Source organism: Sorghum bicolor, chromosome 2, assembly GCF_000003195.3.
Source record: "Sorghum bicolor cultivar BTx623 chromosome 2, Sorghum_bicolor_NCBIv3, whole genome shotgun sequence".
Classification (NCBI taxonomy): domain Eukaryota; kingdom Viridiplantae; phylum Streptophyta; class Magnoliopsida; order Poales; family Poaceae; genus Sorghum; species Sorghum bicolor.
This window is the reverse complement of record NC_012871.2, coordinates 66,302,059-66,317,581: the sequence shown is the minus strand read 5'-3', so window position 1 is coordinate 66,317,581 and position 15,523 is coordinate 66,302,059. Positions and strand designations below refer to the sequence as shown.

Here is a 15,523-nt window from a genome sequence, read left to right as displayed (position 1 = left end):
GTTCGTTCATTCATTCAGCCACGGGGTCTCAAGGTGCTGCGCTGGTGGCGGGCACGCCCACACTAGACTTTCCTCGGTCCGTTTCCAACAGTAATCACCACACCGAAAACGATGCGCTGAGAACCCAGGGCCTTGTTTAGTTTCCGAAAAATTTTGCAAAATTTTTCAGATTCCTCATCACATCGAATCTTTAGACGTATGCATGGAGTATTAAATATAGATGAAAATAAAAACTAATGACACAGTTTGGTCGGAATTGACGAGACAAATCTTTTGAGTCTAGTTAGCCCATAATTAGACAATATTTGTCAAATACAAACAAAAGTACTACTATTCCTATTTTGCAAAACTTTTTGAAGTAAACAAAGTACTGAACCTGCACGCGTAAAATCGAAATCACACACAAAAAAAGAAAAGGCGATCCAGAGACCCGAGTCCGGACCAAGGCGACCCCGACCGCGCCGCGGCAGGCGGCAGGCGGCAGGCAGGAGTCCAAAGCGAAACTTCCAGCGCACTGACGCGTGACGTCTGACCCCGACGGAAAAAAAAAACTCTCTGCGCCGTGGGCCCCGCCACCCACCCCTTCCCGCGGGAACCCAGCGTCCGAACCGGCCACCTCGCACTCGGAGGTGCCGGGTGCGGCACCGCGGCGCGGCAGGTACACTACACACCCTGTTGCGCGGTGTTGGCCCTTCCATTCTCCCCCGACTCCTCCACCTCGCCCGCGGGGCTCCGAATCCCGGATAAATAGCAGCCCGCGGACAGAGCCCTCGACCTTTCCAATTCCAGAGTTTCAAGGCCTCGCTTTACCTTGCTTTTGCTTCTGCGTCTGCTTCGCTGCCTATGGCGGCGTGGGTGCGGGCCGCGTTGCTGGCCGCCGCCGCCGTGGCCGCGTATACGGCAGCGGCGGCGGTGCCAGCGGAGGCGCTGAGCCTGGACGTCCACCACCGGTACTCGGCCACCGTGCGGGAGTGGGCGGGGCACCACCGCGCGCCGCCGGCCGGGACGGCGGAGTACTACGCGGCGCTGGCCCGGCACGACCTGCGTCGGCGGTCGCTCGCGGCCGGGCCCGCCGCAGGAGGAGGAGGAGGAGGGGAGGTGGCCTTCGCCGACGGCAACGACACGTACCGGCTCAACGAACTGGGATTGTGAGAGCTAGCTACCACTGCCTCGCTCGCTTACAGTTTTTTTTTTCTTCCGTCAATCTAATCTTCCTTGTTGGGGCTTAGCTTAGCTTCGAATCGGGGAGAGGGATGAATAGAATGGAATCATTAGCATAGTCCAGGTTGCTGTTTAGGGAGCTCTGGTGTTCCTTTTGCCTTTTTTTGAGCTAAAAGCAGCAGGCGGTGGTTGGAGTTGGTTGCGCAGCTTGCATTACGCGGTGGTGGCGCTGGGGACGCCGAACGTGACGTTCCTGGTGGCGCTCGACACCGGCAGCGACCTCTTCTGGGTGCCCTGCGACTGCATCAATTGTGCGCCCCTCGTCTCCCCCAACTACAGGGTACGGCTTCTCCTCCTCCTTCCTCTTGCCTTCTACTCCACCCTTCGTTATGATTGCGACTGAGTTTGATCTTTTGCTCTATCGGATGCTATACTATACTAGTACTATCTTCTAAAAACATTAGATTACAAAGTTAATTCTCGAGTTGTTTTCCCGAGATTACTGCATGATCACGCGGACATATTTCGTGAAAAAGAACAAAAAGTGGAAGCATGGCATGTGTCATGTGCAAATCTTCCAGAAGCACGGCAGCCTCAGCTGGGACCTTGTAGGGATCTAATAAATAAAAACAAGTCCAATTCATTGGTTCTGGCCCTGGACATGTGTATTCTTTTTTTTTTCTCCTTTTGAAAACGAGAAGTTTTTATTTTCTGTCAATATCACAGAAACTTGTAGTCTCCTGGTGCTTCCAATCCATTGACTATACTATCACCAAACTGTACATGTCTCATGTCTGTGCCTTGTGTAATTTGAACAGGATTTAAAGTTCGACACATACAGCCCTCAGAAGTCGAGTACTAGCAGGAAGGTCCCATGCAGTAGCAATTTGTGTGATCTGCAGAGCGCATGCCGATCAGCAAGTAGCAGCTGCCCTTACAGCATCGAATACTTGTCTGATAACACGTCGTCCACCGGTGTGCTAGTTGAGGATGTCTTGTACCTGATAACGGAGTATGGGCAACCAAAAATTGTTACGGCCCCCATAACGTTTGGGTACGCACTCTATGATACACCACACGCTAAACTGTATAATTGATTGTGCTTATTTCCGTGTGCTGAATCTCGTGCCGATTGTTCAGTTGTGGGCGGATTCAGACGGGTTCATTTCTAGGCAGTGCTGCACCCAATGGTCTACTTGGGCTTGGTATGGACAGTATATCAGTCCCTAGTTTACTAGCAAGTGAAGGAGTTGCTGCCAATTCCTTCTCCATGTGCTTTGGAGATGATGGTCGTGGTAGAATCAATTTTGGGGACACTGGAAGCTCAGATCAGCAGGAAACCCCGTTAAACATTTATAAACAAAAGTATGTTCCGACTCATCATATATGCATTTCATATAAACAAGAAACTATATATCAACCTCATCTTGGTATACCTTCTTCTGCAGTCCATATTACAACATAAGCATAACTGGTGCCATGGTGGGAAGTAAATCCTTTAACACCAATTTTAATGCTATTGTTGACTCTGGCACCTCTTTCACAGCTTTGTCTGATCCGATGTACTCTGAAATCACTAGCAGCGTAAGTATTATGTCTAATCAGCACTGCATCTTTCGGACGTGGAAAACTTGCCTTTAGGGGCATATGCCATCATGTGCATTCACTATTCGATATACATGGGGATGAGAGAGAAATGATACACATAGGGGCATATGTCCCTAAGGGCAAAATCAACATTACCTGCATCTTTCACTGTGTTTTGTTCTTACACATGTTCATTCTTAATCAGTTCAATTCACAAGTACAAGATAAGCCAACCCAACTTGACTCTTCTCTGCCCTTTGAATTTTGCTACTCCATAAGGTATTTTCATCTAGTAACAATCTATCTACACGTACTGCTCCATGTATGTCTGATGGATTTGCTGCTGCACACTCCAGTCCAAAGGGTTCTGTCAATCCTCCAAACATAAGTTTAATGGCGAAAGGTGGAAGCATATTCCCTGTCAATGATCCAATAATTACCATTACGGATGATGCATCTGTAAGATAGAACTGGCACTCTACTCTATTTGTTTATTTGTTTATCTGTATCCCTGTAAGTGAGTTTGTTAATTAATTTGCAATACCTCTCTCTCTCTCAGAATCCGATGGCATATTGCTTGGCTGTTATGAAGAGCGAAGGTGTTAACTTAATAGGGGGTAAGCGCTTCTGTGTTCAAACTCTTAAACCTTCTGTTTGGACTTTAAGGTGCTTAGTCTAGTTTATTATGAATAACCCATTGAATGGATTCGCTATGATACTGTTAATCAATAGACTTGCTTTTCTTGTCAACTTATTAATGTTTTGTTCATTTATTCCAAATCCTTGCATATTCAACATTTTAGATGGTGCCCTGTTATCATGTTATATTTGAGATCTGGGCACACACACCAGCTACATCCATGACTATTCTTTTATCTTGATCTCAGTCTGGACGTATGCAGTGATAATAGCTTGCCTCAATGTTTAGTCATTTTTTATGCAGAGAATTTCATGTCTGGGCTTAAGGTTGTGTTTGATCGAGAGAGGAAGGTCTTGGGTTGGAAAAAATTTAATTGTAAGCTCCGTCATATCCATCTAGACTTTTTTTGCAGATTAAATTTAAAAAGCTTGAAACTAGAGCAATGCCCTTACATGTTGTGGCTTGTCATGCCAGGTTACAGCGTGGACAACTCAAGCAACCTTCCAGTGAACCCAAATCCTTCTGGTGTTCCCCCGAAACCTGCCTTGGGACCGAACAGTTACACTCCTGAAGCTACCAAGGGTACCTCGCCCAATGGCACCCAAGTCAATGTATTGCAGCCTTCTGCAGGTTTTTCGCTGAAGCTGCATTGCAACAGAAACGTCTTTGTCGCCGCTGCTCTGCTATTGCTCGTGATCCTTTGATCACCTCTACTCCCCATGACAGTCTTTTCAAAACAAAATCGCCAGATATGATAGGTTTAGTCAACACTTGATCACCCTGTATTGATTTACGTATAGTGCTATAGGATCACATTCTTTTGGCTTGTGTCCACAGTTCCAGTAGGAGATAGGATAGAACACGGGATGAGTCCATAGCCTCATAGGCCATTTTTGTTCCATTTTTACACGTTCATAATGTACCTTGTGATAATTTACTCCACCCAGAGTTTGTGTGGTGGTGGCCCTGGTGTGTGTACATATTAGAGATGACTTCAGGATGTATTGACCTTATAGACTAAGGGAATAATGATGCTCACTTATAGAGGTATACTTCATATTGGTTCTCTATGATGCTCTCGTCCAAATATTACTTTGATGTAGATTTTTTGTGAGGATGAGAACACTGAATTCACCGACATTCTGTCATTGTTTCATTTGAAGTTTTGCTGAGGCCCCCAAATTCACAGGGACGCCACTGATTCTATGATGTCATAGCTTTCCACGTTTCAATCTTTTGTTGATTTCGTTTGGATTGTGGCCATGTTTGAATTTTGGTCCATAAGGACCGTTCCCACCAATTTTTTCCCCGCAAAATGAGGGACATTGTAAAAAGTATCTTACCACCTTTTGAGCCGCAAAATGAGAATACGTTAAATTGTGTTTAAACAATTGGGCTCAAATGAGAGATCTTCTAAAAAGTATCTTACCAGCTTTTGAGCCGCAAAATGAGGGAGAAAGTCTACTTTTCCTCCTCCACTTTTTACGAAAGTTCGTTTTTCCTCTCTCAACTCCAAAACTAGACAAACCACGTCCCTCAGCTTTTCAAACCGTGCATTTTTATCTCCCGAAGGTGGGTTTGCTACAGTGAAGGGTGGTTTCCAAAGGCTTTGCTACAGTAACAGTTTTAATTAAATCATAAAAAAATATAAAATAGAAAATACAATTTTTTTGGACTCCATATAAGTAAATCTATATAGTAAACATATAATATGGTATGCTTTAGTACAATTTTTTTGCTATAAAGGTTTTGTCCTTTTCTTTTTTTATTTATTTGGCCGAATCTTTGAAAAATCATAGTAAATCATAGAAAAATCATAAAATAGAAAAATCTAATTTTCCTAGACTCTACTGAGTATATATACAAAATTCACATATAATATATGTAAGCTTTATTCTGACAAAATAATTATAGAAGCTACAACTATGAATTATTTTAATTAATTACAGAAAAGCATAGATCTAAAGCTAAAAAAATACTAAAGCATACCATATTATGTATTTACTGTGTATATATGTTCATGTGGAGTCTAATAAAATTAGATTTTGATTTTATGATCTTTTTGTAATTTACTATGATTTTTAAATATTCAGCCAAAATAAATAAATAAAGAAATAAAGACAAAACCTTTATATCAAAACTTTGTAGTAAAGCATACCATATTATATGTTCTTTGTGGAGATCTAATTATGTTGAGTTCAACATAATTGGATTTTTTATTTTATAATTTTTCTGTGATTTACTATGCTTTTTCAAAAATTCAACCAAAATAATTAAAAAAAGAAAAAGACAAAACACCACCACTGTAGCAAAACCACTCTAAGGAGGTAAAATGTATGATTTAAAAAGTTGAGGAAGGTGGTTTGACTGGTTTTGAAGTTGAATGAGGAAAAGCGGACTTTCGTATAAGTTGAGAGAGAAAAAGTAGACTTTTTCACAAAATGAGAGATCTTGTAAAAAGGATTTTAGGCCTTGTTTAGTTCCCAAAATTTTTCATGATTTCCCATCACATCGATTTTTTTTACGCATGCATGGAGCATTAAATGTAAACGAAAATAAAAATTAATTGTATAGTTTGTCTGTAATTTGTGAGATGAATCTTTTGAGCCTAGTTACTCCGTGATTGGATAATATTTGTCATATACAAACGAAAGTGTTACAATAGCCAAAACTAAATTTTTTCGCGAACTAAACAAGGCCTTACCACCTTCTGATACCCACTGGGCTCAAATTGAAGTGCACCAAAGTGGCCCACACAGCCCATATATACCCTTCCTTAACGTCCTCCCTGAACAAACCCCAGCCGTACATGTCCAAGATCCGTCCGTCAAAATAGAATCCCAATGCCCACAGAACACACGCAACGTTCAGGGGCATTTTCGTAACTTCAACCAACAAAACCCTAGACGCGCGGCAGGCAGCCGACCCGGTCGCTCCCGTTCCCGGTCTGAACGGAGGCGGCCGTATAAAGGCCTTCTCCTCCCGCCTCTCCCGGCGGTTATCTTCACCAGCGAGCCAAGGACACACAACCGCCGGCGCCCGGTCCCCGACTGACGTGCAGGTAACCGACAGCTCCCGCTTCACGACTGGCAACCGCGCGCGCCGCCTCCGCTCCATTATATTTCTCGACTTGCGCTCGCGCTGCAGCAGTTGCCGCGCCCGCGCTGTGCTCTCGCGTCCCGCCGGATCTGAGTGGGCTCGCTCGCATTGTGCTGTGCTGTGTGTGCAGCGAAAGGGAAGCGAGGGGAAGATGGACCGGTACCAGAGAGTGGAGAAGCCGAGGGAGGAGGCGCCCATTAAGGAAAACGAGATCCGCATCACCACGCAGGGGAGGATGCGCAACTATATCACCTACGCCACCGCCTTGCTCCAGGTATCGCTCTTTCATCGACGACTGTATTCACTGTAGTGTGTAGTGAGTTTCAATGTGACTACACAATTTGAATTCTCTACTTAGCGCCATAAAGTTTGTTACCATTAGTAGTACGTTGTCGGCGTGGTCAGGGATGTCTGAGTCGTTTAGGGGAGTGATTGAAAAGTAAGCGGAATGATTGGCCCGTACGAGTTGTTGTGACATGCACTAAAGCGTGTCTCTCCCCCCTTTTTTTTTTAATTGCAACTAGAATTGTGAAAGGGGAAAGGCACCTGTATGTACTAGAAGGTGACCTGAGTCCCAACTTTAAAGTTGTTATGTTGTGATTTTATGAAACACAATATGTTGATTTTTCATGTCCTGCTTAATGGTTTGTCGAGTATTTTTGTCTGATTTAGTAATTTTTGCTGTCAACTTCAGCAACATTATAGGCAAGGGCAAGAGCTTTTGATGTGTACATGAAAACCCAAAGCATCTTATGCTAAAGAAGGCCAGATTTAGTCTAGATATTGGCTTAGATATATGGTGACAAGTAAAAGCGGCCAATGTCTGTGATGTGATGCACCACTGAAAAAGGCAAACTATAAGTTCTTGTCGTCACTGTCTAATCGCTTTACTGCTTTAGTTATGGTACTTGGTATACTGTTTTTGGTTATGTAGTTGATGTGGCAACATTATTATTGTCTACACTTGCCATTTTTGTCATATGGTCCACGTGCGTCTCCTTCAGAAAAATAGGACCCCAGTGCATATTTGTTCTTGGCCATTTTCTTAAATGATATCTTCTTGTTCAAGTAGTTTTTTTCTGCTTTAAAATTTAAGGTGTGTAAGAGTGTCTAGAATATAATTTTATGTGATACTTCTGCTTTTCTGCAATACATTTTGTGTTTCGTGCCTGATATGTTGCACCATATTATATTTCTTACTTGAAGGACAAAGGTTCCGATGAGGTTGTATTCAAGGCCATGGGAAGGGCTATCAATAAAACTGTCATGATTGCAGAATTGATCAAGGTACTCCTGATGGTTCTTGTTCTTGCTATTATTACTTTGTGACTTGATTCTAATTGTTACTCTTATTCTGTGAAGAGGAGGATTGTTGGTCTCCATCAGAATACCACCACTGGATCTACTGATATTACTGATATGTGGGAGCCATTGGAGGAAGGCCTACTTCCGTAAGTGACTTGTTTCTATTTCAGGATAGATCTGCACATGAACTCTTAATTTTGGAGTTTAAGATTATCTCTCTCTGCAGGCTTGAGACAACAAGACATGTCTCTATGATCACTATAACTCTTTCAAAGAAGGAGCTGGACACATCGTCTATCGGGTATGCATATTGCACTCTTTTGTCAACTGCATCTAATAAGAAATCAGTATTCCCTCTGTTTCTTTTTATAAGGTATAGTAGGATTTGAAAAATCTTTAGAAGCGCTCTTCGATCATCAATTACTCCCACAATATATCAATCAATTACATCAAAATCAATTTGGATTCAATTATATGTGGAATTTGATTATATTGATACAACTTTTATATATATGCATGCATATAATTTGAGCAATTGTTGGTCAAAATCTAAGTTTGACTTGTTTGAATCCTAATATGCCCTTTATTTTGAAATGGAGGGAGTAGTCAGGATGCCTGCTGGCTTATCATCAGTTGAACTAATTGTTTGGGCAGATATCAATCTCCATTGCCTGCTGATGAAGTGAAGCCTTTGGTTGAATATGATAATGATGAAGGTATTGTGCATGATTCACTTATGTTAATTTTTCTTAATGTTTTAATAATTCTGTATGGCCTCATAATTCATTTAATTGATTGTAGATGCACACTCACCTGGTGGCCGAGGAAGGGGTCGTGGTGGTCGAGGCCGTGGGCGGGGCAGGGGTAGAGGAAGAGGTGGACGTGGTGAGGCCAAGTGCTGCTGAGTAAACCCTCAATTTGTCACATGTGCAATTGTTCCTTACACATTAAGTTTCAGGAAATGGGTACAACGACTATGCTGATGTCGGTTGGGAAGATGATCACGCCCCTGCATATATGGGCAATGGATATCCCCGTGGAAGAGGTCGTGGTTTCAGGGGCCGTGGCAGGAGAGGCGGCTACAATGGCCAGCCTGATTACCAACAGGATGGAGGCTATTATGAGGAGGCACCTGTTCATGCTCCAGCCCGAGGTGGGTAACCTCACATTCATCGATTAATACTCTCTCCGTTCCAAATTGTAGTTCATTTTGGCTTTTCTAGATATATAGTTCACTAGCGACTAGTGTATATATGCACACTAATGCCCCTTGCTAATCTAGTGCAATTGGTAACCAGGTCGAGGCCGTGGTCGTGGGAGAGGCCCATCCAGAGGTAGAGGACGTGGTGGCAATGCAAACGGGGTGATGCATGCTGCTGCACCAGGTGCATAAGCCGTTTGTTACCAGTCTGGACTGGTTTGTTGGATGCCTGCTCCAAATATGAAAATGTATCATCTGTTGTTGTCAGTTAACGTTATACTTGGTATAAGATTGACATTCTGTGTCGGAATGCATCCAGGTTTTGATATTTGACTAGGTCTGTAGGGTAGCGTCTTTACAATGCTTCCTCCTTCCCAGTAGATGTCTTAAACTAATTGTAGTTTCGTAAAGGTTTAGAGCAGGGCATTCTTTCTATTTTTTTAATATAAAAACGAAGTCTTGTTCCATGTTCAAATGTGCACGCTTTTGTATGTGCTTGTTTTTGAAATGCAAGTTCGATTTAAAAGTATGTGTAGTTGCAATGTGAATGACCTGTGTACACGACGGAACAAAGACCTTGCTTCTCTATAGTTCATTTCAGTACGTGTGGTACAATGCTACAAATCTCGTGATCTACCTATGGGACCTGAGACAAGGCTTGAGTATATAGCAAGATAACGCTCAATCTCAATCCTTAAATAATTTATGAGGCTGAAGTTCCAAATTTCCAATTGTCCAACACGTTTTTAGAAGATACTCCCAAAAGGAGTAATTCTCTAATGTGTTGAAGAGAATAATGCCTACTTTGCGGCTCTTTTTCTGAGCACCCCCAACATGTTCTTCAGAAGATAATTCTGTAATGATTTGGGAGTTGGGACTCTTTTTCTGAGCACCCCCAAGAGTCCCAAATCATTCTAATAGCTCTCTTATTCAATCTTCTCGGGAACACTGTTGCAGTGTTGCTGATGCTGAAAGCATTGTAACCAAGGCCACCAGGGATGGGACCATTGATGCCACCATTTGATCATGCCAACAGTCGGATGAGCCACAGATAGCTTTTAACTCCCGGTTCCCTCCAAACTGTCACAATGAAAAGGAATGCGTTGGGACGAGGCGCGAGAGGCTCCAGCAGGAGGAAGAACTAGCAAAGCACATGGCTGAGGAGGACGATGATGGCTTAGTGTAGTTGATTTTAAGTTTGGCTTTCCTACTCTAGTTGCAGAGTGGGCTGAAATTTGAAACCTTTGATGTTGTTTGCCACATTTTTTTTTATCATTTCAAAATTCAAATAAGTACATTACATTTTTTTCTCAGATTGTATCTAAGGTAATTTGAGCCTCCTGTCGCCACTTGCCAGTACGTTTTTGGGCCATGTACATAATATACTGTTCCCCACCAATATACAAACAAGAATATGGAACTTGTAGTCTAGTGCATATTTACATATCCTGTTGCCCTTTCTTGGCAGTACATTTTTTTGTGCTACATACCGTTCCGCACCAATGCAGAATCTAGAATTGGTAATTAAGTGCGGTGTGTACATGTTTTAGTTATAAGAGCATTAAGTAAATTATATGGAACCATATAGGGATGTAGCTCAGATGGTAGAGCGCTCGCTTAGCATGCGAGAGGTACGGGGATCGATACCCCGCATCTCCAACTTTTGTTCGATTTTTCTTTTTATACATTTGTTTATCTCTTGCTGTTCGATTTTTCTTTTTATACTTTATACATTTAATATTTGTCCGAGGAGATAGTGGTTGTTTCTCTCTCTGTTTGTCGTATCTCCAACTTTTGTTCGATTTTTCTTTTTATACATTTGTTTATCTCTTGCTGTTTGTCTTCTTTTTTATACATTTAATATTTGTCCGAGGAGATAGTGGTTGTTTCTCTCTCTGTTTGTCTAAAGAAAATAGTTCTTTTTTATACATTTTATATTTGTCCGAGAAGATAGTGGTTGTTTCTCTCTCTGTTTGTCTAAAGAAAATAGTTGTTCATACTGTATTTGTTTCTCTTCAGTTTGTCTAAAGTTCATTTCAAAATTCATTTTTTATTTTTATATATTTGTTTTTCTCTCCTGTTTGCCTGAAGAAGTGGTTGTTTCTCTCATGCTCATCTAAAGTTCATTTCCAAATTCTTTGTTTCTTTTGAACCATTTTCTTTTTTGTATATTTGTTTCTCTCTCCTGTTTGTCTCAAGAAGACAGTTGTCCACTCTTTGTATGTATTCTTGTCTTTTAATACTGAACACAAATATTATTAAATAACATCCACTTTAACTTAGAATTGTATTCTTCTAAGTTTTTTTTTCGAATTACATAATACAATAGAGATACTTACAACGTACGTATACTCATCCTAAAAACGCACACACACAAACTCTATCCCTATGAGTACTTCTGATTGAGTCAGCAAATTTCGAAATTCACAAAGTTAACACAGGCCCCTTGCTATCGATGGAGATGTTACCTACCACTGAAAATATAATACCGTTAAATTTTAGAATAAATCTAGAAAAATGCGAGCATGATGGGTAGGTTCCACCATAAGAAACCCAACCAACTGATCTATTGGAAATAGTATTTTCCGTCTTTTTTAAGAAAAAACATTGATTTCTGAAAATCTAGACTATTGCCCTTCTTATAAAAAAATTTCTATCTTATTGAGAAAAATGTTTTGAAACGATATTTTTATCTAAATTTTTAAACAGAATCTTATTCTGAAAGATTTATTGTAGTGATGCAATCACAAAATTTAATTTAAACACTCAGCGGCTTCTAAAAATCTTCAAAGGTTTTCTCAAGTGCTGAGATCAGCAAATCTAGTTTCTCCTTTAAGTTGCATAGATCCATCATCCATAGTAGGGGCCATCGAAGAGGTGTTGCATTCCCACCAGTCCGACCATATCACATCACATACACACCCAAATATTCCCACATCTCAATCTATCTCATTAGTCATTTCCAACAAGGAATCAATATTGGTTCTTTTAAACAAAAAAAAAACGCAACCTATTCCAACCACATCAGCAGCATATACCTGAAACTCCAAACAAGAAATAAAGAAAAGAGGTAATATCATTTTCTTAGCAATATTCACAGGCACACAAATTCGAAAAAAATCTGCATCAACATAATAGAATCATCAGCTGACGCAAACCCTTCATATCCAGGGAATTTGTGGGAATTACATCTTCAAAGAAAAACAAACCATTTGGCTCAAAAAAACATGACATATGCAGATCAGCTCCATGCCCATGTCAGAGCGGGAGCAGTAGAACAGGACAAGGGATGAATTCAGCAAGCAAATTCCCATCGACATGCTTCGAGTGTATTGCCTCCATGCTTAGCACAACCAGGTCCAAGTTCCACTCATCAGCGACTTCCCCGATGATAGCTGTTGGTTTCTGCCCTTCCCCAAGACGCTCCATCAATTTAAACTCCGAAAATCCGCCTGCACAGAAGCAATGGATATCCACATTGCAGTAAGAAACAGCACAAGAGGTGGAGTGTGATGAGTCAAATGGCACCACAAAACCTTCTGAGAGATGCCATCTAATGCTTGACATTTGAGTATCATGATCTGGGACAGACTCCTTTGGTTTATCGTCAATAACTGCAATTAACATATTCAGAAATTAGAATACTACCATACAATAGTTCTAATCTCTAAGGAAGAATAAATGTGAAATACCTGAAGCACATAAGGCAACATTTCAGATTGAGAACTTACCAACTACAGTAATGTCTGCTCCATACTTCTTTGCTAGAGAAGCAGTTGTTGCTGCAGCCTGTTGTGCCATACAAACTGTTATGGGAAAAGCAACTATTTGCCAGTGACGGAAGAGTAAGTTGTGGATATAGAACATAATCAACATACAAGATCCTCCCTAAAGGAAAAAGGTTCGAGCAGCCAACATATCTTCCTTACTAAGACTGCCAGTCTAAACAGAAATGGCTAAGTCAAACTTGTCTGATGTTCCAAATTAAAGGATGCAGATAAGATTATAAGAAACAATAGGAAGTATCTTGCAGCAGTGTCTATCTACATTAAGAAGTTGCAATTATGTATCTCGTACATATTCTCTACAAATTCCTTACAAATTATCTAGAACACAATTCACCACTTTAAGTATTTTGAAGATAAAGATGGACCTGTCTTGTGCCCTCAGAAAGGTAAGGGTTGCGATCAAGGACTGGAAGCAGAACATGTTTAACTTGCGAGAGGGCATCAACAGCCAAAGCACTTCCAGATTCATTCACTTCCGCCCTGACTGATTATCCAAACAGAAAAAAAACTAAGCAGTGGTATCTTTGGCTTGATGAATGATTCACATTCCCAAGAAAAATATCATTATAAAGGAATGTTAGAAGCTAAAACATAAATGAAATAGACTCACTTTTCAGTTCTTAAACTCAGTTCAAGCCATACTGATCTTGAAATAGGAAAGGAAATCATTGTGGTAAAACTTTCATACAATACTGCTGCCCTTTTTTAGCCACTAGTACAATGGTCTCCTCGAATGCAACTCAGCAGCACTTATTCATGCAACAACCAAATCGGCTTATGGAATTCCTGTTCTCAAATTAGGTCGGGTTTACTGAAGAATCAAATGCAACTCAGCAGCACTTTGTGCAACAACCAAATCGACTTATGGAATTTCTGTTATCGAATTTGGTCGGTTTACTGAAGAATCGAGCACGATGAAGCAGAAAAGCAAAAATGACAATCAAAACTCTCTATTCATCAGCTGCAGGGACTAGAGGACCATGATCCTACAACTAGCTAATGAAATCGGTGCTCAGATGAACTTGGACAAAACGAGAACAGTTAAAAGACAGTTAATTTCACAGAACTAAAACTATATGCTTAGCTATCTGGGAGCAGGGCCGAGCCGAGGGGCGTGCGAGCAGTGCGCAGGAACAGGGTCCATGATTTTTAGGGGCCTCAAGTCCTATGAATGGTATCAGCTAACTGTCATCACTACTGTAGTTTGTTACCAGGAGCATGCAAACTAGTACCACTGACTACCAGCTACGTCTACCTAAAGGATCAATTCAAGCTCATAACGTTAACGTCCATGATGTATTTAGTACTGAACACTGGCAGATATGACATGAGTCAGGCGATATTTAAAGGCTCATCATATAGTTTGGTACAGGGCCTCAAATTTTGCCAGCTCGGTCCTGCTGGGAGCTACAATTTCTGTAACCAATTTCAAAGAACTACAATTGCTTTGTGCCATCACGTTCACAGACCTATGACATTTTGTGTGGACCCATATATTAGGTATCAGCCACACATGTTAAGTGTGGACCCACATGCATGTCGACTTGGGTTTGTGTGAATCTAAGGGCACAAATAGTTTCAGGATTGTGAAGGTGATCTCAGAAAGTCAGTTCCTTGATAGTTGGACACGAATAGTTGTAGTTTTGTTAAATTAAAAAAACTCACGCCTTTCAGTTTCACAGTGCAACATGACCCGAAGCAAGAGAGGGCCTGTTCTACTATTCTGAACTTTCACCACTTCCAATCTGACAAATGAACTCTGATGACCGATCCCAAGATGGTCCTACGTTCTGGCATTTCATAGTAAACTGGCGATCAAGAGCGGCGAGGCCTAGAGAGATCCTACACTAAAGCAGGTCACGCGCACGCGCACCGGGCGAGCGGGACCGGCTGCGGAAAGAAAGTGCCGAGCTTAAGCTAAGAGTACTGGGGCAAGAGCAAGACGAACAGGGATTACCTCCGTGACGGGGTCCTCGGCGCCGGCTCGCAGCGGCGAGCGAGACGCTCTTCTTGGCCGTCGAGAAGGCGGCGAGCTCCGGCGCGGGGCTCGCGCAGACGCGGGAGGCCGGCACGGGGAGCAGCGAGCTGGCAAAGGCCATGGTGGTCCGTCGGGCGGTTTCGATTGCGCTAACCTTGGATGCGGCTGCGGCGGCGCGGCGGCGAGGAAAGGTTGGCGACTTCTGGAACGGCGTGGAGACTGAAGAGGACAGAGGAGAGACCGAGAGGGTCCGTGGACGATGGCCGACGGGGACGGGCGGAAGGACAGGTGGAGGTGGCGGCCGTATACCGGGGAGCCGGACGGTGGCCCACGAAGGCTGTGGGGTGGATGGATAAGTTTTCCTAGTGCTCCTCTTTTTTCTATTTCTTCCTTCTAATCTCTTTCCATGTGGGCTTGGCAGCTTGGTCACTGCTCAGTGCTCACTATTCACGGAACCGAAAGAACCGGAACCGAAAAATAAGTTTTGAGAAACCGAAATAACCGAGAATAATTCGGTTCCTACCCTCGGTTAACCGAATTAACCGAAAGAACCGAAATTCATGAATTTTACTTTACTTACTAGTATTTTATAAGACAAAGTTTGATTTTTGTGTGACGTCTCATACTAAATTACTATGTATTTATGTTACTATATTGCTATTGTAATCTTACCAATTATTATTATCTAAATTAGAAGTGATGTTGCCTATATTTGCTTTAAAGCCTACATATTTTTTTGTTGTATTAACCTTTGCTAGAAAAAT

At 41.9% G+C, this 15,523-nt stretch overlaps 3 protein-coding genes and 1 non-coding gene across 5 annotated transcripts; 3 read left to right on the top strand and 1 right to left on the bottom strand.

Annotated features, from left to right (window-relative positions):
• Positions 693-4,458, top strand: LOC8054982 (aspartyl protease family protein 1). Its single transcript, XM_002462712.2, has 10 exons — positions 693-1,148; positions 1,369-1,501; positions 1,980-2,215; positions 2,302-2,526; positions 2,610-2,745; positions 2,954-3,027; positions 3,105-3,207; positions 3,308-3,365; positions 3,692-3,763; positions 3,863-4,458. Exons 1-10 carry the CDS (start codon positions 844-846, stop codon positions 4,090-4,092), a joined length of 1,572 nt encoding a protein of 523 aa, XP_002462757.1. The 5' UTR covers positions 693-843; the 3' UTR covers positions 4,093-4,458.
• On the top strand, positions 6,289-9,522 carry LOC8063330 (ribonuclease P protein subunit p25-like protein). 2 transcript variants are annotated; one of them, XM_002462711.2, is made up of 9 exons: positions 6,289-6,449; positions 6,618-6,761; positions 7,694-7,774; positions 7,850-7,938; positions 8,019-8,093; positions 8,447-8,508; positions 8,594-8,677; positions 8,751-8,945; positions 9,091-9,522. In XM_002462711.2, exons 2-9 carry the CDS (start codon positions 6,639-6,641, stop codon positions 9,183-9,185), a joined length of 804 nt encoding a protein of 267 aa, XP_002462756.1. In that variant the 5' UTR covers positions 6,289-6,449; positions 6,618-6,638; the 3' UTR covers positions 9,186-9,522. The 2 variants fall into 2 exon arrangements, with proteins under 2 accessions (XP_002462756.1, XP_021307870.1); XM_021452195.1 differs by having other exon boundaries at positions 9,075-9,522.
• Positions 10,580-10,652, top strand: TRNAA-AGC. Its single transcript has one exon. It is a non-coding gene; the product is annotated as a tRNA-Ala (tRNA).
• LOC8054981 lies at positions 12,052-15,110 on the bottom strand. Its single transcript, XM_002460546.2, has 5 exons — positions 14,739-15,110; positions 13,147-13,265; positions 12,725-12,782; positions 12,530-12,607; positions 12,052-12,445 (listed from the first exon to the last, which is right to left on the bottom strand). The coding sequence occupies exons 1-5, from the start codon at positions 14,878-14,880 to the stop codon at positions 12,252-12,254; spliced, it is 591 nt and encodes a 196-aa protein (XP_002460591.1). The 5' UTR covers positions 14,881-15,110; the 3' UTR covers positions 12,052-12,251.